This window comes from Podarcis bocagei, assembly GCF_964188305.1.
Source record: "Podarcis bocagei genome assembly, chromosome: 6".
In the NCBI taxonomy this organism is placed as follows: Eukaryota; Metazoa; Chordata; class Lepidosauria; order Squamata; family Lacertidae; genus Podarcis; species Podarcis bocagei.
In genome coordinates, this window is record NC_138130.1 from 46,113,532 (window position 1) to 46,135,433 (window position 21,902).

At 40.3% G+C, this 21,902-nt stretch overlaps 1 protein-coding gene across 11 annotated transcripts in view; it reads right to left on the reverse strand.

Moving 5' to 3' along the window:
- Positions 1–21,902, reverse strand: part of DMD (dystrophin) — a 1,036,503-nt gene that overhangs the window by 115,562 nt on the left and 899,039 nt on the right. For all 11 annotated transcript variants that reach the window (XM_081197764.1, XM_081197771.1, XM_081197761.1 and 8 more), the window contains one exon: positions 15,631–15,691. In XM_081197764.1, coding sequence (XP_081053890.1) covers positions 15,631–15,691 — 61 coding nt within the window. The remainder of the gene's footprint in view (positions 1–15,630; positions 15,692–21,902) is intronic.

A 21,902-nucleotide genomic window follows, 5' to 3' on the forward strand; every position in this document is an offset into this window, starting at 1 on the left:
CTGCAACCTGTCATGCCACCACATTTGTCAATTAAATACTGTGGAGGCTTCCATAAATGAGCGGTGGGGGGCTGTTTTTTTGCCAATTCCCCCTCTCCCTTGCTGCACCCTGCACTAACTTGTGCTGTACCAGAGGATCCCAGAAACCTCTGGAGCAAATTTGGGGAGGACTTCAAAAAGTTGCAAAGATAATCAAGAGAAAATTGTGTGCCCACTTCCATTTGTGAGAACAGAATCCCACTTGGATTGATTAGTCCGGTCTGACTCAGCCAACTTGCAGAGCACCTGAAGTATTTGCTTCAAATCAGCCCTAACTTCTTTATGATGACCTTTGTAAAAAGATTTTGGCACAATGCCAACTGTACTCTCCTTTTCCTTCAGTTTCATGCACCAGTATACTAACAGAAGATGGGATATTGTATCTGAATGCGCATTTTTATGTAACAGCAACACAGATCTGAAGTCTGTAGAAACTTCTGTGGGTACACAGCACACATGCTTCTGTGTCAGTTCACTGGGCACAGCTCTTTGTAGCCGGTTGGGGTGTCTGTAATATTGGATCTATGGTATTTCCCCCCACTATTTTGCATCTGGCTCTGGCTGGCTGATCTCAGGGTTCTAGAGATCAGCCAACCAGAGCCAAGTGCAAAATAGTGGCTGGGTGGTTGCAACATACACTCAAGATTAAGAAGCAGGGTAACTGTGAACACCTGAACAGTCCAGGAATCAGTACTAGAAATGAGTTTATAGTCCAGAAACACGCTCCTGGTTTCCCTCCCAAGATCTCAGCAGCCTAATTCAGAATTGTAAAAAGGTTCCTTTATACTACTGTTAAACAACTGGAGTCCTTGCTAATCTACTGTAAATTACTCAGCAATATATAGGTTGATTCTTCTGCCCACCTGGGTTCTACGTTTGCAAGTTGATACTGATCTACAGAGTTTCAACTGCATTGCACCACTCTGAATGCAGTCCATAATCACCAGAGACAAATTCTTATTATCATAACATTCTTCCCACAAAACCTAAAAACACTTCGTTGACTCAAAGAAACTTAGACAGAAGTGCTTTTCATAACACTTTTAAACATCTAATTCAATTTTACCAATATAATGTGTATCTGATGAGTATTTTAAATCAGTACAAATATGTGGCATACAGATTATTACCAAAGCTTCACATTGTTTATAAGATTGTAATAAGCCTCATAAAATCAACTCCTTACCTAGTAAGTAAATTGATTACTGCTAGCTGGATAATCTCTGTCTCACTGGTTTAAAATTCCTTGTTCATTCCATTTATAGCCAGTAAGCACTCAAGTATAATAATATGGAAGCAAAAGTTGTCACTGGAAGTGCAAGTTGCTCCTGTGACACAGAATGCTGTTTACCTGCATGGAGTGATACACAAGCTGCAACCCTACCTGAACAGAGGTGGCCTAGACTCAGTTATCTATGTTGTGGTAACTTCCAATCAGGGGCGGAGGAAGGGGGTGTGGTAGGTGCAGTCCATCCCGGGTGTCACCACTGAGGGGTGACAAAATGCCGGGCGGCACTCAGCCTGCAGCGCGCCCGAGCCATGTGTCTCTCCTGGGAGAGATGCAGTGGCTTGATCATGTGCAGGCTCCGCGCTGCCCAATTGGTCTGCCCACTGCCTCCCCCTGAGCTGTAGAGCAGCTGTGTGGGAGGAGGCAGGCAGACTCTGGAGCCCCCGCGGTGCACCCCATTCCTATGGGCAGCTTGCCCGCCCCTGGGCACGCTGCCCCAGGTGCCTGAGCAGCTTCCTCCACCACTGCTTCCAAGTCAGATTATTTTAATGAACTATATATATATACTATATATACACACTGTGTATATATAACTATATATACACACTGCACAGAGGAATCTTTGTATAGCAGGAGCTCCACTGGTGCAAGGTCTTTCCACCTGATTTCATATGATCATATAGCAACTGAATAAAATTATAAAGGTAAATTCCCATTTAAAAAACACACACCTAGAAACTGGTTCCTGTAATCTTTCTGGCAAGTGATGAGCAAACCTTTGGAACCGTACTTGCATGAATATCAACCTTTAAGAATAATGTGGAGATTGTTAACTCACAGGGTTGCTGTAAATCAAAACAGTCTTTAAACCAAAGGGACTTTACTTCCTTCCAGATCCTTCCGCAAGCGGTTCAAAATACGTATTTTGACAACAAACTTTATAACTGAGATTTAAACATAGCAAAATAGAGATAGCTCTTCCTGACTACTCTTCACTCCAGTTTTTCTAATGATTTCAAGATGTAGGAATCCAAGTATAAGATTCAAATACAAACCTTCATTATCAGACCATTGACTCAAGAATGGATTCCACTGTATGATTTAACTTTACACCTAATAACTTTTTTTGAGACTTATGCTCTATAGTTGTCAGTGTAGTGCCCAACAGATGTAACTGTAGCCTACACTGACTTCTTCCATAATGTCTGTCTGACACACCACAAACCACCTTCCTCTCCTTCCCATTGTTGTATTTTTCTTCCCTTCTTTGAAAATTGTTTTATTTGTATGGGCATTGCCTTATACATATATGAATAGCTACTGAGAAATTATACTATAAGTTTTTATACTATATTTTAAGTAACAATTTAGCATGAATTGTATAAAACAAAGCAACTTTTTATATATGTCAGTTTACTTATACTGAAATAAGGACATTTGAATCATGGTAATGTTTCCCATTTTGATTATAGTGGTGCCTCGCAAGACGAAATTAATTTGTTCTGCGAGTTTTTTTTTTTGCGAATTTTTCGTCTTGCAAAGCACGGTTTCCCTGGGTATTAACGGTTTTAAGAAAAAGGAAACAAACTTGCAAGACGTTTTCGTCTTGCGAAGCAAGCCCATAGGGAAATTTGTCTTGCGAAGCAACTCAAAAAACGAAAAACTCTTTCGTCTTGCGCGTTTTTCGTCTTGTGAGGCATTCGTCTTGCGAGGTACCACTGTATATGGTATTTTAAAATATTTAATTAGTCAAATGAACATAGTGTTATGAGTTTGTGGGTGCCAGACGACTATAATCTCTGGACCTAGCAAGTGTTATAATTTAATCAAGGCTTTGAATGTTAAACTGGGTGTCAGACACAGAACTCCTGGATTCAGCATGAGTTAAAATATAAGTCAGGCCAGTTTCCTGGTGAGGTAATTGCCTGGGAGATGAACCATTAAGAAAAGAAAGGAAAGGTTATGGGTGATTAAGAAAGCCAAGGTGAGAGGGCTCAGTGCCAGACAGCAAATCAGTGGGGCCCCTCCTCCAGCTCTGAGCTAGTTAGAAGACAAGCCAGAACTGAGCGTTGTGTGACTTGGGGGGAAAAGGTTGAGTCTGGAAAATCAGAGAGAGAGAGAGAGAGAGAGAGAGAGAGAGAGAGAATGATGTTTGATTTCTGTTTGAAACCAAGGCTGTGGCTTTGGGAGAAACAAGACCCCTTTCGGGTGCTAATGCTGTGAACCTCTCCACTGTAGGCTCAGGTTGTATATAGGTGCAAATAAACATATGTCATAAGGACACCACAGTCTCAGCTGTGCCACATTTCCAAAAGGAACCCTGAACCCTGGGTGAGCACCTGGAACCCCTGGAATCTCACACTGCTTGGAGGCTGGGGTGGCACTACACTGAAACTACACTACACTGAAACAAACTGTAGTAAAATGAATTGCATAAACAATTTTCACTGAAACGTGTATGCAAATTGTGTGACATTAGGAACCCCTGATATGTTTGGAAACATTAAGATTGTATTATGTTTCAGTACTTCATAAATTCATTACATGATGGAATACTTTTACTGTTCTGTGATATTTCACACAAGCCAAAGGAAAACAAATGATAAATAGCTGGATATAATTAGGTTAAAATTAATGTTCATTCCTTTGGTTTAATTACACTGAATATTTTTCATTTGTTTCCCCTTCTGCAATCTTGCACTTAGACTGACTGTAATTTCTAAATAATGGTGCATGAAGCAGAATTAATATAACCCAATTTTTACAAGCTAGATTGAGCCTTAGATTCATGTTTACCAGCTTATTAGTAAATTGAGCAAATGTGAAATGGAAGTCACGTAGCATACAAATATATGCAAGAGTAGTAACTTAACACTGCTTACAGTAAATGCCAACAGTGCAAAAGAATTAGTGCATTATCATTTTAGTCTACAGTGCTTAAAGTTACTTAACATTTTTATGGTTGTTGTCAGTTTCCATCACTATACATTTGTCAAAGTGATTACTATGCTTGAAATGTATTTTATCCTTTTTACCATTAAATAAGGTCAATTGCTCAGGAGATATACTATACCTACTGGACAGTAAAAAAGCAAGGTCAAATCATATTGTGGATAATTCCATAAGTATCAATGGCCTTGGCCTTGCATGGCAAACTGGAGCAGAAATCAAGGGACCAAATACTTAGTATAAATCTGTAAAGTTAAGACTGCAGCTAATGAGCTATGCTGACTTAAATGAGTGCACTGCCACATGTTAAACATCAATTAGTCCATGAAGTAAATCTCCACCAATTCAAGATTCTGCTAAAAGGGGCTAGGAGGTTAAGGCAAACTGTCCCCTGGAATAAAATTAGATAAAAATATAATGTGGGTGTCCTAAACAAACCATATGAGAAATAATAGAGGAAAAGAGGAAAAATGAGAGGCAGAAAGTGGTAGTTTAAAACAATGACAGAAGTTTGAGTAAAGAAAGGATGGAGGAAACTGAGTGGAAAATGGTAGTTTTCAACAACAGGAGGAGTTTGAATAAAGCAGTGATGAAGAAAAACTGAGAGGAAAATTAAGATTTAAAACAAAAGCAGGGATTTAAGTAATGCACGGATGGACACTGAGAGATTGTTTTTAAAAACAGACTAGTTTTAACAAGAAGAAACAGCAGAGATAGGTACAAACCAAAAAGCTCATACCAGTTCCCTCCAACCCTGCTATACTCAAACTTCTGCTATTGTTTTAAACTACCACTTTCCCATTCTGTGCCCATCCTTTCTTGCTCCCATGCCATGGCCACTACTATTGTACAACCTACCTTAACTTTTGCCTCCCAACCCCCTTAGACTTCATGCAAGTCCAAGATTCTGAGGCAGCACTATAATTCCTCCAAAGGGAGGGTGGGTAGAATGTATCCCATCCTTGTCAAAAACATCACGCCCGTTTGTTTTGTCTTCAAAGTGGCAGCTCTTCCTCCATAGAGCTAAATCAATCAATATTTCAAGAGAGCTCTGCAAGAATCGGGTACTGCATGGCTAGGGGATACCAACTGCCTCAACAGCTTTGCCTTTTACTCTTCTGAACTTAGACAGTGATTTCTCACCAAACTGATAACCTCTATAAAACAACAACACAGGCATCGCAAAAACAGGCCACTTGTTGCATCTCATGAAGAAAGGCCTGCCTCAGAATACCACACTGAAACAGCTGGACTGGGGTTTTGTATAGTTTTATAGCATAGTTTTTTGTAAGCACAATAAATACTAAATTGAAATTTGCCAAGCAAGTTAACAAAGTATTTGAAATGCTGAAGCTGGTCAGATCAATGTGACTTCTGTAGTGTATTCATCAGTAGCACAAATGGAGGGACCAGAGCTTTATTTATTTTCAGAAAGGATGTGGACACTTGAAAAGAAATAATGTTTGTCTAAATGTTTGTCTAAAAGACATGACCCAACAGATGCCAATAGCACAAGCATGACAATGGTGCACACCACAGTTTAGAAGCACAGTTTTGAGTTGCTGAGGACTTCGTTCAAGTCTTAACAGATAGATTTTAAAGGCTAGAAAACCCTTGAGAAACTAGCTGGTCTTTACTGGTAAAAGAATATTTATCTCACACAATTAGAAGGACAAGATCACTTCCACATCTCTAGAAACTAATAGTCTGCCCAATTGCTGCTCTATTTCACCGCAGATCTTAAATTGTTCAATTGATTTTATAATTATTAAAATACCATTTTTCCTGCCTACAAATACTGGCATATCATTGCCTATCTGAGACAGCAGTTAAGTTAGCAAATTTCCTTTTAATGAATATTAATAATTTAAACTCCTAATCGTTTAGAATTGGAACATCATTTTGGAAACAAAACAAATATCTAAAAAATAGGTACTGTTTTCTTCATACTCAGGGAGCCCCAAAGCAAGGAGAACTATATATGTTTGTAAATTAAAAGCTTACTATCTGGCGAAGAAACTTCTGCATTCATACTAAATGGCAAAGAAATGAATTTGTATCTTTATAGCCACGCTTTTCTTAGTGTAGGAGGGCATGCTGCCCTCCATTCACAGCTCCATTATAGTCCTTTAGTTCTGCATTGATAACGATGGGCAGTTTTCATTCCACCATGGGAGTGTGTATCTCAAGGAACTGAAAGTCAGGTAGATTAGACAAGACTATCAGTTAAGTCTATGGCAGACTGTTCATATTGAAAATGCCAGTAGGGAGAAAATCAACAGGGAGAGACCGAGAGTTCCCTGCAGTGTATCCTGAAGCTTGTACTATATTCCTTCTCAGGGGCACAATCTCTAGGGGGCCCTAGGGGCCTGAGCACCCACATATTTTTGTTGTGGGTGCTCAGCACCCATACTGCAGTGGCTCATGAGCTGGTTAAACAATCCCCATGGGCCGCTTGTGGCCCATAGGCCTTAGGTTGCCGACCCCTGCTGTAGTCTGTCTTATAATAAATAACTTTAGAACTTCAGTATTCAATATGCTTCAAATATACAGGTTAGCTAACTGCAATGTTTATGATTAATCAGTTTTTTACTTTTCTGGAAAATCATGCAAAGTCCACTTCTGAATGTAATTGAAATAAGAAATCTTTGGAAAGAAATGCTTAAGGGCAAGGGGTTTACAAGACAAGGTTTTAAAAATAGCTGCTTCTCTCATTTTTCAAGCGCAGTTTTCAGTGTAGTTAATGTTCAAAAGTTATATAGTATGCTCAGGACCTCACACTAATGTAATAGAGCTGTTGCTCATAAGACTAGATTTTTCAACATGTACAATATGCTTGGAAACATGCTTCAGATGAAGTTGTTGAGACCTTGACTTGATATGGGTGGTTTTTTCATAAGTACCTCCTTATCTTCCCAACCCCATACAAACTAATAGAACAATACACCTGGAAGAAAAGAGGCTCCAGCTTTCTAAAACAGTAGTGTGTGTGTGTGTGTGTGTGTGTGTGTGAGAGAGAGAGAGAGAGAGAGAGAGAGAGAGAGAGAGAGAGAGAGAGAGAGAGATTTTTCAGAGCACTTGGATTGGCACAGAAAAATTAACTGAATTATTCTAGGTTTTTGGAAGGGAGGAGGTGGATTTGGGCATTCTGAGGTGAGCTTTCAAAAGGTTGCTCATTACTGCTGATTTCTAAATATGAAATCCTACAAGACAGTCTTCTATGGCCCATCCACAACATATGTTTAAAGCACATTTAAAGCATACAGCTTCCCCCAAAGAATCTTGGTAACTGTAGTTTACGTACCACAGAGCTACAATTCCTAGCACCTTTAACAAAGTACAGTTAACAAGATACTATAGCCATGTGATTTAAATGTGCTTCAAGCGCATGCTATGGATGTGAGTGGCAAACTTGAGTACCTTTTTCACCTCTGGGAAGCATACTGAAAATTAATTAAGATGTTGTTGTAAACATGCTTTTAGTAATGCTGAGCGCAATCTCTGTGTCAATAAAAGACAATAAAATAGAGGTAGAATAGAAAGAGAGAATGCCAAAATAAAAACAAATGGTTATATGCAAAGTTGTTGGTGCTCAACAGAAAGCTAGAGAACATGATTGGAAATCTATGAGTAGGCTAGCAGAGTTAGTGGGAATTTGTGTTTACTTTTTTTTTTTTACAATGTTATCATCACAAGGCTTAATTTGTATGGAAAGTTACATATGGATCCCTATCAAAGAGACACAGCCATGCTCATGAAGATCCATCTGGTGTTATTTCCCCCAGGAGGCCAAAGTCACTCAACTGCTATAATTTGAATACGAACAACAACAAAAAAGGTTATGAGGGAAATAATTTAGAGAAAAGTACTGGAAAGAAAAATAATTTCATACTGCACGGTTTCTGTGCAGATTCTCCCTCCTCCCCCCCATGTCCAGTTGGAAGAACATGCACAGCATGAAGAGCCAAAGGCAAGCGTTGTTACTGAGTTAGATATAATTGAAGAAGGATGAAGTCAGAGATTAGTACAAAGAGAGAAACTCGTGATACCATGTCAAGGAGCATAGGTTGCAAGGCTTCATTTGAGGAAGACCTTAGTCCTGGGACCTGTTTCCACTGGCGGAGGAAGAGGGGTGCGGTGGGTGTGGTCTGCCCCAGGTGTCATTCGGGGGGGATGACATCGCTGCGCCGCCCCCTGGGCCGCTTGCTATGGGTGGTGCCCCCTGGGGTGCTTGCCTTGCCCCCGCAGGCGGCTAGCCCTACCCAGGGTGCACAGCATGTGCACTGCTCCGGGTGCTGGAGCAGCTAGCTCCACCTCTGCCTGTTTGTACTACTAGATAAATAGATAAGGATTTTTAAATTAAGTTTCAGTCTTAAGCAACAGGAAACTATCAAATGGCACACATTTAACAGAAACATCAACAGATGGCTCATGGTTGGTTATTCTGCCTTCAGTGGGAAATGTAGCTTCCCTACTTAAATATTGCACACATGGCATCACAGTGCTACTCGAGGTGCGCGGTGAAAGGTTTGACTGGTAAAGTGCAATCAATATAGTGTTAGGCCAGGCATAGGCAAACTCGGCCCTCCAGATGTTTTGGGACTACAATTCCCATCATCCCTAGCTAACAGGACCAGTGGTCAGGGATGATAGAAACTGTAGTCTCAAAACATCTGGAGGGCCGAGTTTGCCTATGTATGTGTTATGCGTTTGTGGGGTGCCAGACCACTATAATCCTCAGATTCAGCAAGTAAATTTAATTAAGGCTTGGGGTGTTAGAAAGTGTGCTAGAAATGTCTAATCCTTGGATATTACAAGTGTTAAAAGCTAATTAAGACAGGCTAGCCTTCTGTGTTGATGTGATTGCCTAGGTGATGGGCTATAAACGGAACAAAGGATCAAAGGGACTTGGTGTGAGGCAGCAAATGGGCGGGACCCTCTCCCTCAATAGATTAAAGCCAGAGGAGAGAGTTTGGAATTATGTGACCAAGAAGCAAAGCAGCAGGCAGAGTATGGTGTTTGATTTCTGTTTGAAAATAAAGCTGTGGTTTCGGGAGAAACAAGTTCCTTTTGGGGTGTTGATGCTCTGAACCCCTCCATCGTAGGCTCAGGTTGTAAACAGAACCATAGAATTGGAAGACATGCTGAGGATCATCTAATCCAGTGTTTCCCAACCGGTGTTCCGCGGCACACTAGTGTGCCGTGAGAAGTTGGCTGGTGTGCCGTGGGAGGGAGGCGGGTGAGTCGGGCGGTGAGAGGCGGCGGCGGCGAGGATCCGCGTCGAGCCGGGGGCGGCTCCGCGGTGGTGGTGCCGAGGTTTCTCTCTCCATTCTCCCCTCACACACACACACAGGAAATAACACAGGATCAGCTGACAGGACCCAGCCAATGGGGCGGCGGCGGGGCAGCGCGTGCAAAAGGGAGGAGCGCGAGACAGCGGACGAGGAGGAGGCCGGCATGTCCGGGCAGCAGCAGCAACAACAGCAGCAGCAACTCCCGGCGACGGCTCCTCAAGCCCCGGGCAACCCTACTCCCTCACCGGCCTCGGCCGCCCTCCTGCTCCACCCGCCGCCGCCTCCCCCGCCGCCGCCGGCCACCTCGGCCCCGCCGCCGCCCCCTCCTCCGCCCGCTATCGCCGCCACCACCACAACAGCCACCGCCGCCTCAGCTGCCGCTGTCCCTCAGTCCCTCGCTTTGCTGCCTCCCCCCACCCCACCCCCAAAGCTTGGAGGTTCCCCGGCAAGGGGGAGGGAAAAAAATTGAAAACTTTCACTTTCGTGCATCCCTCCCGGCGTGACGCTGCGCGCTGACGTCACGGGGCTGTGCCTTTGCCCAAAAAAGGTTGGGAAACACTGATCTAATCCAACCCCCTGCAATGCAGGAATATGCAGGTGTCTCTTACGAGGATCAAACCTGCAACCTTGGTGTTTTCAGTGCCATACTATAACCAACTGAGCTATGTGCACACAAACCACATATCCTAAAAACACCACAGTTTCCATTGTGCCTCATTTCCAAAAGGAAATATGGACCTTGATTAAGCACCTGGAACCCCTGGAATGTTGCACCAATCAGAGATTGGGGTAGCGTGCAACTCTGGTGTCAACAGTGGGATTTGTGTTTCCTGGAGGAGGGGCTGTGAGCGAGGTGTTGAAATGGTGGGAAGAACAGCAACACTCCTTGAGCAGCTTAAGAGAGGGAAGCAGCAAAAAAGTGGGTGCCAGTGCCAGCAGTTGAATCAAATGGAGCAGAGTGGCTGAGATGCCTCCATGGAGAGGAGAGCGTGACGCCATGAGAGATGAGGGCCATACCACTGATAGGCTACAGGAAATTGGAAATGACCCAGGAGTCCAGCTGCAAGGCACAGAGATGGAAGGGGTGGCGAAAGAAATCCAGAGTACGGCTGGAGCTGCCTCTGATTTCTCCACTCTCTGGGAGCCTGAACAGGAAGAAGAAAGTGCTGCAGAGAAGGGTGAGCCGAGGAGTTGGTCTGATTGATGCCTTCTGTGGAAGAGGGGGAATAGGATTTTCACAAATCTAGGTCTTGGTTATAATACATGGCTCTGAATATGTATATTTTAAAAAACTGAAAATGCCTTCTGCTTTTAGGGATGCTTGAATAGTTGCAGGCATGTGCACATGTGGTACTAAACAGTAAATGTACAGAAAATAAGTTGTCAGGCCACAGCCCTATCCAGAAGCATGGCACTCACATCTGGAAACGCTTACTCTTAATCCCTGAAGTGTGAAGCCTCTATAATTATTTAGTGGTGAAGGAAATGTACTCTCCACTGGTTCAGGGACACTATCAACTATTCTATGTACAGATGCACAAATTAAGGCTTGGCTAAAATGTGGCGCTGTGGGCTAAAGCCTCAGTGCCTAGGGCTTGCCGATCGAAAGGTCGGCGGTTCGAATCCCCGCGGCGGGGTGCGCTCCCGCTGCTCGGTCCCAGCGCCTGCCAACCTAGCAGTTCGAAAGCACCCCCGGGTGCAAGTAGATAAATAGGTACCGCTTACCAGCGGGAAGGTAAACGGCGTTCCGTGTGCTGCGCTGGCTCGCCAGATGCAGCTTTGTCACGCTGGCCACGTGACCCGGAAGTGTCTCCGGACAGCGCTGGCCCCCGGCCAATAGATGTGAGATGGGCGCACAAACCCCAGAGTCTGTCAAGACTGGCCCGTTCGGGCAGGGGTACCTTTACCTTTACCTTTAAAATAAAAGAGTGTCAGAAGCCTACTCTGCTTATATGCTTCTTTCCACAGGACTTTGAACTGATGCAAGCCTATGTAGTGTATTAGCCTTAGGGGGAAATGGGATTATTTGTAAATTATGCACTAAAGATAATATGTGATATAGGAAGTATATGCTGTTGAAGGTGACAAAAAGACTAGATTGGGGAGCTGCAAGGAAAGCAAAGCAAAGCAAAGGAAGATCTGATAGGAAAAAAATAATAGTTGGCATTTTTTTCTGTACAGTACGTATAGCTAAACACCTATGATATATTGTTTAGTTTCTCTTGATACTATGTCCTGTAGTTCATTATTTACTTATTTACCAGGCAGGCATTTCCTGGGTGTCCAAGCAGACATTGTAATCAAATGCAACTTTTATAATGTAAAGCAAGCATTTAAAAAAAAAACATTAGGAAAAGAAGCAGTGGGAATCTGCTTGATTTATTTGGCCAATCCATATGGGAATATCTTCATAAAATTTGAACACAGTCCTTGCAGATTACAACAGCTGAAAAAGATGATAATCCTGCAATTGTCATAAGAATTTTGTAGGCAATATACTACCACATGGCAAGAGCGGAAGAAACCATTTTAACAGGTTGTATGATGTTGGCATTTTTATTTTTCGGAGGCAGCAAGTGATATAACAGCACTCAGTAAAAGTGCTCTTGTTCAAAGATCCTATCAGCCTGGGGTGGGACCCTTGATGTTCTTTTCAGGCTTTTTGCCATGTGGTGCATTTTATGGAAGGGTGAAGAAAATAAGGATGTCTTTCTTCTTTTCAACCTATACATTTGCCTGCTAAGCTATATAACAACAAAGGGTTTAGGTTTGGGGCTGGCTTCCACTTCTGAATCTGAGCATATTATTGCAATACATTGAGGGATGGGGTAGGCTTAGAAAAGTAGGAACGGGGGGAAATGTCATAGCCAATGGAGGGGCCCTGCAGTCATGTCTCTCCCAGCACAAAAACCTGATGGAATGGCTACTAAAAGATGGTTGTTTCCTAACATGAAATGATGTATCCCCATCTCTCTCACTTCCATAGCATTACAGAACAGCTGCTGATAGAGGACAGTTAAGGAAGAGGCCTGTTGAACCTGGCTTCTCAGAAGAAATTATGGAGGGATACTATAATCCACGCATAGGCAAACTATGGCCCTCTAGATGTTTGGGACTATAATTCCCATCATCCCTGACCACTGGTCCTGTTAGCTAGGGATGATGGGAATTGTAGTCCCAAACATCTGGAGGGCTGGAGTTTTCCTATGCCTGCTTTAGTCCCATTCCTCCTCTCCTGGAAACGATCTGTTTAGACAATAAAATGGTTCTCCTTATACCTTATTTAGCTCTATGTCTCTATGTCTTTCTACTTCCCTTGCCAGTTACCTGTACCTGATTCCATTCCCCCCTCCCAAACCTGGTTGTTGGTTATTTCCCACTAAATCTATCAATATTGTGTGCCACTGAATTTAAATGCCCCTTTAGAGCATTTTTCCCAAGTACTTTTTGTACTTTGGGAAACCTTAGGTTGGCCTTCAGACTTGATCTGCACCTCCTGGACTAATAAGCAGATGGGAACTTTGTTGTTATTCTCTGAATGTTACAATTCAGTTCTTGGCTTAGATAGGTATTGAAATGCATTTAAACCTGTTATATTTAAAGATATATGTTTAGGAGATATTTACTTAGATATCTAATGCAATTATAATTTCTGAGTGGATTTATTTTTTTAATTTACAGCTTAAAGCATAAACAGGGAAGAACAGATTGATGATTTAACACATGTGCCAGTGACATGGATCAAACAAATAAACTGACAAATAGACTGATTGGTCCATACCTAACTTGTTTGTTAACCACAGAGATGGCAGAAATATGAATTCACACTATGGTAAGAAAAGAAGTAATACATTTCAGATCCAAACAGGAAACGTCATATGCTTACTAACAAGGTTGGGAAATGATGAAAGTGAATGGTTAAGCCTACATCTCTATTTGTTTTCTGCCTCACCTTATTGAAGCTGGCAGCAATAATAGTCCCTAAGATACCAATGCAGACAACATAGGAACATGATAACTGAAGCACTCTCTGTTTAAGATATTTTTTTGGAGATTCTAGTAAGAATTCCTAAACACCATCCTAAGCAGATAATGCTTCACAAATGGTGTGGTATTTGTTAAAAGGAACATGACAAGTAGGCATCACTATGGCATACAACAGCTGATCTGCTCCTATGACAAAGCCGCCATTAAATTGCACTCAAGGCTGAGTGGCCCACAAGGTAGGGATGTTTGGTAGTAAAGGCTCAGGGGTTGTGGAGGCACCAGTGGTAAATCTACTTCTCCCCACAAGGGAGTGGATGGAGAGTAAAGTTGTGCCAGGTGGTTAGCTGGCTTGACTGCCTAGGAGCAGGGCTTGCAACAGAAAGAGTTATAATCAATCCCTTGGCTGGACTTAATAGACACGCTACATTCCTTTAATAAAGTTGTGGCCTCTTTAATCCCAGCTAGTGTTGTGTCTCTATTTTCTTCCTCCTGCAAATTGCAATAGTTTAACCACAATACAGAAACTTTAATGACTGTTGGATGCTGTTAATTCATCAACTAGATAAATATGATGCTGTAACTGTCAAAACCAAGTGGCTTGATGTTGCCTAGCATTGAGACACCAAAGAGGATGTTGTTTATGCTTTTGAAGCAACTATTTTCTGATTTATGAACTCATAAAGTGATCTGTCACTGAAAATGTAGAACTGATGAGTTGGGTAAAAAAAAAACAAAATTCCAAGCATCAAGAAGAAAATGAGAAAAGCACACATGAACAATCAAATATGCAAGAAAGACATCTCTCAACATATGCTCTTATGTTCAGTATCAACAATTTATGTTGCTTTGGAGCAGAAAATAATGTCCAAATTCAGAAAACGTTCAGATATAATGTTTGCTTTCTGAACAGGCAAGAAATGTACGGTAACTCCTTTGATAATTTAAAGACCAATAGCAAAGAAATAATTTCTATTATGAAATCAGACATAGAGCAGGAGCAATATAAAGGCTGGACGACAGCTTAAGATGTAAATTTCCCGTATTTTCAAACAATAGAGTTATGCAAGATGTGTGGGCACAACAAAAGATTAATGTAAAATGCTGCTGCACATGATAAAAATGATTTTCACTGAAAAATCTACAAATTAAAAAATACTTAATTGTACACATTTAACACGGCAATATATTGAATTCTAATATTAAGATGAGATAAATTATAAAAAGTAGGGTGACTGCATTATTAAGCTCTTTCTAACCATGTTGGCAACAAAGTATAAACTACAGAGAAGTCCTTTTTGTGAGATACCAAATGCAATAAATAGGTAGATTAAAAAGTGATTTTTCTACAGAAATCAAAAAGCTTGTAAAAGTGATAGTTGAATAGACTATAAAAATTAAATGTGTGTCACAGGAAATTGTCCCATTTGTTCCAAACAACTTCTCTGGTACTCTTTTCATGGATGAGTTGTCCAACCAGTGAGAGCGCTACATAATGCATATCACACTGAAGCCAACACTCTTATGGTCTATTCAAGTATCACTTGAAATGTTTAATTTGGACAGAAAAAGAGGCTGCTGCTTTGCATGCTCTGACCTCTAACTGAAAGTACTACCAGTTAGCTATGCCAACGTGTAAATAATTTTTGAAAGGGCTGGAATCTGCCTCTTTGGGGGCGAGGGTATTTTGATTCCACTCAACCCCCCCCCCCCTGCAAAATTCAGTCTAGGTTAGATTTCAGGAGCAGTATCTTTTAATACTGATTTTCTTTCTTATTATCAAGCAGCAAAATAAGGTGCAAGATGTTTAAAGCAATGGTAGCTGAACAGACATATACAGTCAAAGAAAGGACCAATGCACATTATCATTCTTCTTGAATTCTGAACTTTTTTTTATTGCATTTCAAATGTATATTAGTGATTATACTGTCTTTTAACCCCAAGGAATCCTCAGAATTCTTTATGTTATATGTAAATCTTTTTCTATGCTATCGATGGAAGTGGAGGCTCTACTTGAAACATCCAGTATGAACCAGTAGGCTCCAAAAAGAGTAGAATTCTCACAGTTGTTTCAAGGCAAGCTAAGATAATTAGTTGACAGCCCCAAGCATTTAATCATAATAGTTTGATACTTACTTGATGTAGTAGGGCACTTTGTTTGGCGATATTGCCCTCTCCCAGGGGCCCTGGACAGAAGCTGTTAACAAAAAACAAAACAAAAACGAAACATAAAATCAAATAAAAGAGACATGGAGGTCAAGTTCAATGCAAACAGGAAAGACAACATTAATCTCTGGAATTACAATTTTACACTTGGCCACACTGATATGGGTCTGTTTGCTCAGTTGCCCATGAAGGCAGGAAGGATTAACCTGCTGTTCAGAAATTTCTACTCTAATCTGAGTGAAATTGAACTCATTCAGCTGCAAAGATAAATGCAAAAACCTCTTCAACTACTAAACTTAAAGAAACGATAAGGAACTGAAGAAGCATGCTGCCTGTCTTGTGGGACAGAAATTTTAGGGCTTCTGCAGCCCTTGCTTCCTGCTGCCTTATCTTCTACATTTTCCTCTTATTTGATTAACTGTCATCAAACAAAGTAATACCTTGGTTTTCTTGTGAGAATTGAAATACTTACCAGCTCATGTTCCTTTTTTGCTTCCATTGTCAAATGCATATATTATACAGAGTTTATTAATAAGATATAATGAAGATGCTGGTGTGAGCACATAAAAATCCAAATATGCACAGAGGCTCTGAAATAGTGTTGTGGTCCCTACAAATTCCAGCACTTTAAGCACCACATCACATTCAAAGTCTAATGAAATTCACCTGTAATTACCTTTTAAACAAAATACAGCTGAATACTATGAGTAAATTTCAAGTGATTTCTTTTTAAAGCCAAAAAACACACAAAAATCCCTCCACTTAGAACATGTGGAACTTGGGGGTATTTTCATCCATTTTATTTTTTTGTTTTAACATCTTGCTGTGATGCTATACTTCCATGCTGCAGATTGAAATAATGACCAGGCTCAAATCCAATTAAGATTTCATTGAGAGTGCATAACTCTATGCAATTATTTATTGTAGCAGGAATAAAATAAAATAAAAATACAAAAATACATTGTCCTTCACGTTTGTTTGGTTCTATTTCATAGTGATAATTTCTGTAACAGTCCTATTAATTACTGCCCCAGTAGAAAATGTTCCACTGCTAAAAGATATCATGCCTCTGAACACCAGTTGCTGGGAAACACAACAAGGAAAAGGGCTGCTGCACTCAGGTCCTGCTTATGGGTTTCCCATAGGCATCTGCTTGGCCACTGGCCTGATCCAGCAAGGCTCAGGAGATTTGTGACTTTGTGCTGTTGTCATGTCACAACTTAGCATATTATTCAGGCAGAGTAGTGGAACTGTCATTATAAATTTTAAAAAGACATTGGCAAACAAGAAACAACTAGCAGACAAAATGCCTCAATACACGTGTAAGATACATTATGTATGTATTTTCCTATAGCAGTGTTTTATGTTAGATGCAACAGTATCTTGAAATATTTGAATTAGCTGAGAAACTTTATTCTTCATACACTAAATAGGTCATTTAACCTACAGGTTGCCATGTTCCTCAAGAGCAGAAAAGTGGTCATCCCTAGTGCATCCATATACCATGTACATAAATATATATGCTAGGTAATTATAGCATTTCTTGAAGTGGCATTATCTCCCCTATTTGTGAATTAATCTAGTCAAAACTTACTATCACATAATCTTATGTAGCAAGCATTTTTGTTTTTTTGTTTTTAATGAAGGCAAGCAGTCATCTTCACTGGAACTAAATGCCTTGGAAATAATAAACAATTCTGTGACGTTCTGCATAACTGGATTTAATGTTCCATCAACAGATTGTGCTGAGGCTGCCCATCGTGCAGTTTTTGCTCTGCTGGGTGATGCCAGCCTTGCATAAATTTGAGTTAACAAAAATATGTGGTACCTATTTCAACTCTGCTCTAAGAATCATGATCTCATTTCTGGCACAAGCCCAAACATTGCAAACAGCTGCTTCTTATCTCTGGATACCAGTAGAGGCTTACCATCCATTACAAAGCTAGTCTAGGTAATAGACATGTATCTTTAATTCCTAGTAAGACCATTTTTAGTAGTCAATCAAAGGAGACTGTATGGAAAATGGTTTTTAATATGGCCAGAGAGCTCCCCCCTGTGTATTACTTGCTCAAGATAGATACAATTTCCTATTTGCAGAAGAATATTCGAAAGTGCCTTTCTGTTATGGTACTGCACAATGTAAAACAATGTATTATCAGGCACACCAGAAACTACCTGAAATGTTGATTAGGAAAGAGGAATGTATTTCAAACCTCTGTGGCTCATTAAAATAGTTGCATATTACTCTTTTCAACTTAAAAAAGGAATACCAAAATGTTTCATGATTATTACAACATGCAAGTATTGCTTTTTAAAAACAAAACAAAGCATAACAATATATTTCACCCTAAGAGGTCAACTATGTGCTAATTTATATATTAATCTTTTTAAATAATTTATATTATTTTAAAATTAATTGTATATTACTGAAATTAGATGTAGTGCTATGTATGGCATTCCTGTGCCTTAGGATTGTTCCAGTCATGGTGAATACAAAGAAATGCAAATGGTTCCCTTGATGTGACTAGGATAGTTCTGACAAGTGATGGAACTGTATATGAAAATTGGACCCTTGCCAGGCATCCGCCAAATGACAGGATCAGGACAGTAGCACTTTACACTGAATCCTTACGTTTACACTCTGCACATTGCTCACAAATGTACGTTTTAAGAGAATGTGTGTGTTGTAAGCACAGGGAGGTGTGATAAATTTATCAAATGAAAACTGTAGTTAATTCATGAACAATGTAATGAGATACAACCTTTAGAGAAAGCTGTGAGTTAACAAGAAGTTCTCCCTATCTCCATTTCAACATGGTTCTCCCAGTCTCCATTCTATCCACCCACTAGCACTGCAAGGCAGGTTAGGCTGAAAGACTGGGACTGGCCCAATATTATTCAGTGAAAGTATATGATACTTGAATACTGCAGTGCACGAGTGGATTCTATTCGTCCACTGTTGTTCTCAGCCATTTCTGCATAAGTATAGCACTTTCCCTATATGCTTTTCATTTTGATATTTGATTTAAAAAAAGTGGTAAATAGGGAAGCAGCTTCAGGAACTAAGATTGTTTCTAGAGCGGCATTCAGCTAAATGTTATGCAAAGTAGACCTAGTGAAAGTAATGGAACCAATTCAGTCATACTCATTCATTTAAATTAGTTTGCATAAAATTTATCCATAGAATCATCAAATTGTAAAGTTGGAATGAGACCCAAGAGTCATCTAGTCTAACTCCCTGCAATGCAAGAATCTCAACTAAGGCATCCACGACAGACAGACATTCAACCTCTGCTTAAAAACTTCCAATGAAGGAGAGAGCATCGTAAATAGTAGAAATGAAATTTATTACCAAATGACATCTTAGCACAAGATCCTGTCCTCCTTCTACCTGGATGTCAAGTTACACACAATGCTGGTCCCGTTATTGGATGCAGAGTAATGAGAGAACTCCTTTAACTACCTAAATAATGGTAGATCCTATTTGACTCCCAATGCCAGTAAAAATGGTTCACTTAAGGCTCATCTTAATCAATTTTTTAAAAAGAAATAAAATATTTGTAGAATTGTTGAGAATAAAATGATATTGCTGCTCTGTAATTTCCTCATAACTGGCAAAATTATATAACACGATAACAGAGTAAGCTGCAAAACAGTTTACGTTCTTTTGCATTTCAGCATGATGACACATGATAAATTAAAACAAGCTAAAGTTGCAATTCTGTTTGAATTTTAGGGTGGAGTAATTGTTTCCCTATTTACCCATTAACTCCTAACTGTGGGACACTATTTTCAGCACATCTGTTTGATTAGACAAGAGGGGGGCAGAAATGTCAATTTTGATTCCAAAATCTTAAAATCAATGCAATAGCTGTTTCTGAAGCACTTGCCTGCTTAAGAGTTCTGGAGAACTCGGATGCTTTGCACATTCCTGTGACTTTGGGTAGGTTCTATTAATGGTATTACACATCTGTGGACTTTGGCATTTTTCTTTCTTCTTATGGATCAACAGAGCTACCTTTACTCATTATGTGTCCTGAAGAACTATGACTCTAGCTGTTCAGGGTGGGTGGAATCTACAAATAGAGGGAGATAATCTTCTAACACCTGGAAATTGATTTTGCAATTTAAGGGTTGTGCTCCTGCCATCCACTAGGTAATACTCCATTATTTGGCTTTAATTGACTCTCTTATATTCCAAAACTAACCACTGATAAAGACTGCCATGTTTCTCTTCTCCCCTCTGCCTGCCGAGGAACCTGGTTGTTTAATTTTCATGACTGATCTGGGTTACAAGCCAAATTTTCCGAAACAATGAGGAAAGCAGCTTTTGCTTCTTTATCACAGAATCCTAAGCGTGTACGTAACTTGTTATATGTAGGACTTTGGAGGGGCTTACTCAGCATGCAGCCTCCATATAGGAAGTGAGTCTACAAACTGGTCTCAGAGCCAGAACATCTAGCCCAATTTTTGTATTTGTTTTTCCTTGTCACGCCAACCATCATTGTGAAGTATCTTGCCTGACGAAGAGTTCTGGAAAATTCAAAAGCTCACTTTGGCTGATCCTTTAAAAAGGTACCATTCAACTGTGAACTTTGGTGTTTGTGCCTAAATATTGTTATTGTTGTCATTCTGCTTTCAAATATAATGCAGACTGTCTTGCACATACACAGAGAATAAAATGTTTGTACTTACTTCCTAGACTTCAGAGAGTGGCAAATCTTCTATAAAGGTTTCAAAGTTTGAAGTTGTGCTTTATTATCTCAAGTCACACAAATGGAATTTTGTAAGGACTGCAAAAATCTATATGGCTAACGAGAGTTACTTTTTTTTACCAGCAACAGTATACATCTACTGCATAGACAACATCTGTCTCTATAACATTAAAAACAGTTCACTGCCTGCTGCAAAGTCATCCACAGAGCGTAAAATCAATCTAGGCCTGGTTTCCTTGAATGTCACAGTTCTGCAAACAGCAATATTACACACACACCTACTTCATTTGAAGATTGTAGTGTATCAGAAAGACTGTACACTCTGTTTGGTACATTTTTAAGACGTACTATTTGTCACACATTTCTCCTAATTAACAGAGCAGCTCTATTCCTATTCTGCATCTCTATTGACTTTCGTACTGAACTGATGATGTTCCTAATCTCTTCCTGTGTCTATTACTATTTATGATTCCATGACGCTTAGAGCTCTAACTTTTGATCCTTAGTTTTAGAATGAAACCCGTGCCTTACGGTCTACCGAGACTGCCCAAACCATGATCCTGACAGCAATGTTTTGGTGTCAAAACAAACAGCTATGGCCATGAAATACACGTGGCTGTAGTGTCATCTATTTGATGAGCAGCTGTTGAAAAGAAGGCATCCAACAAAAAATGGCATATTATATAATGTTGCTGTAAGCTGCCCAGAGTGTCTGGGGAAACCCAGACAGATGAGTGGAGTATGAATAATAATAATAATAATAATAATAATAATAATAATAATAATAATATGCATCTGTGACACTGTTCCAGGGTAATTTCCACTGATTACATGAAGTAGCCAATGATAAATGTATTCCCGTATATTTAGTACCTTGCTGAAAGTGATTGCTGGACAATTACATATAAAACATACACATATTTCATTTACAGATTACAAAAGTATTTATAAAATCTATAACGTTCTTCTTAAATACAAACTATAATCAAAACACTATAATTTTGTTACAGGGACAATACAAGTACCTGGCTTTTTTTTCTGCAGAAGGGCTGACATGATTATTGATCTAGAGGTGCCAGAAGCACTGAGCCACCACATCCCACTTGTCCAAGATGTAACACTTACTTTGGGACAGGAGAAGGTGAGGGCAGCAGCTGGTGATTCAAGCCCTGATAGAGTGCCTTTTCCTGCTGGCAACTGTAACCAGGACTACAAGTCTGATAATTTCAGGGGTGGGCGAGGGGGACATCATTTGTGATATGTGAACCACCTGTATCCTGCTGAGAATTCTGGGATTTCTGTTTCCAGTTCCTGGTGGGAAAAGATGCACTAATGGAGCCTGAGATTGCACACTACAGCTGTCTTCTCTTGACCTATAAATTTCTGGGCCTTGGGGCAAGAGGAGATGATGGCAGACACTTTGCAAATGTTCACATAGAATACTTGCAAAGCTCTCAGGCCTTTGTAAGGGTTCAGTTGCAATGCTGCCAAAGGCTCAAACCCTTTTGGGGAAAGCAGTGGTATGCA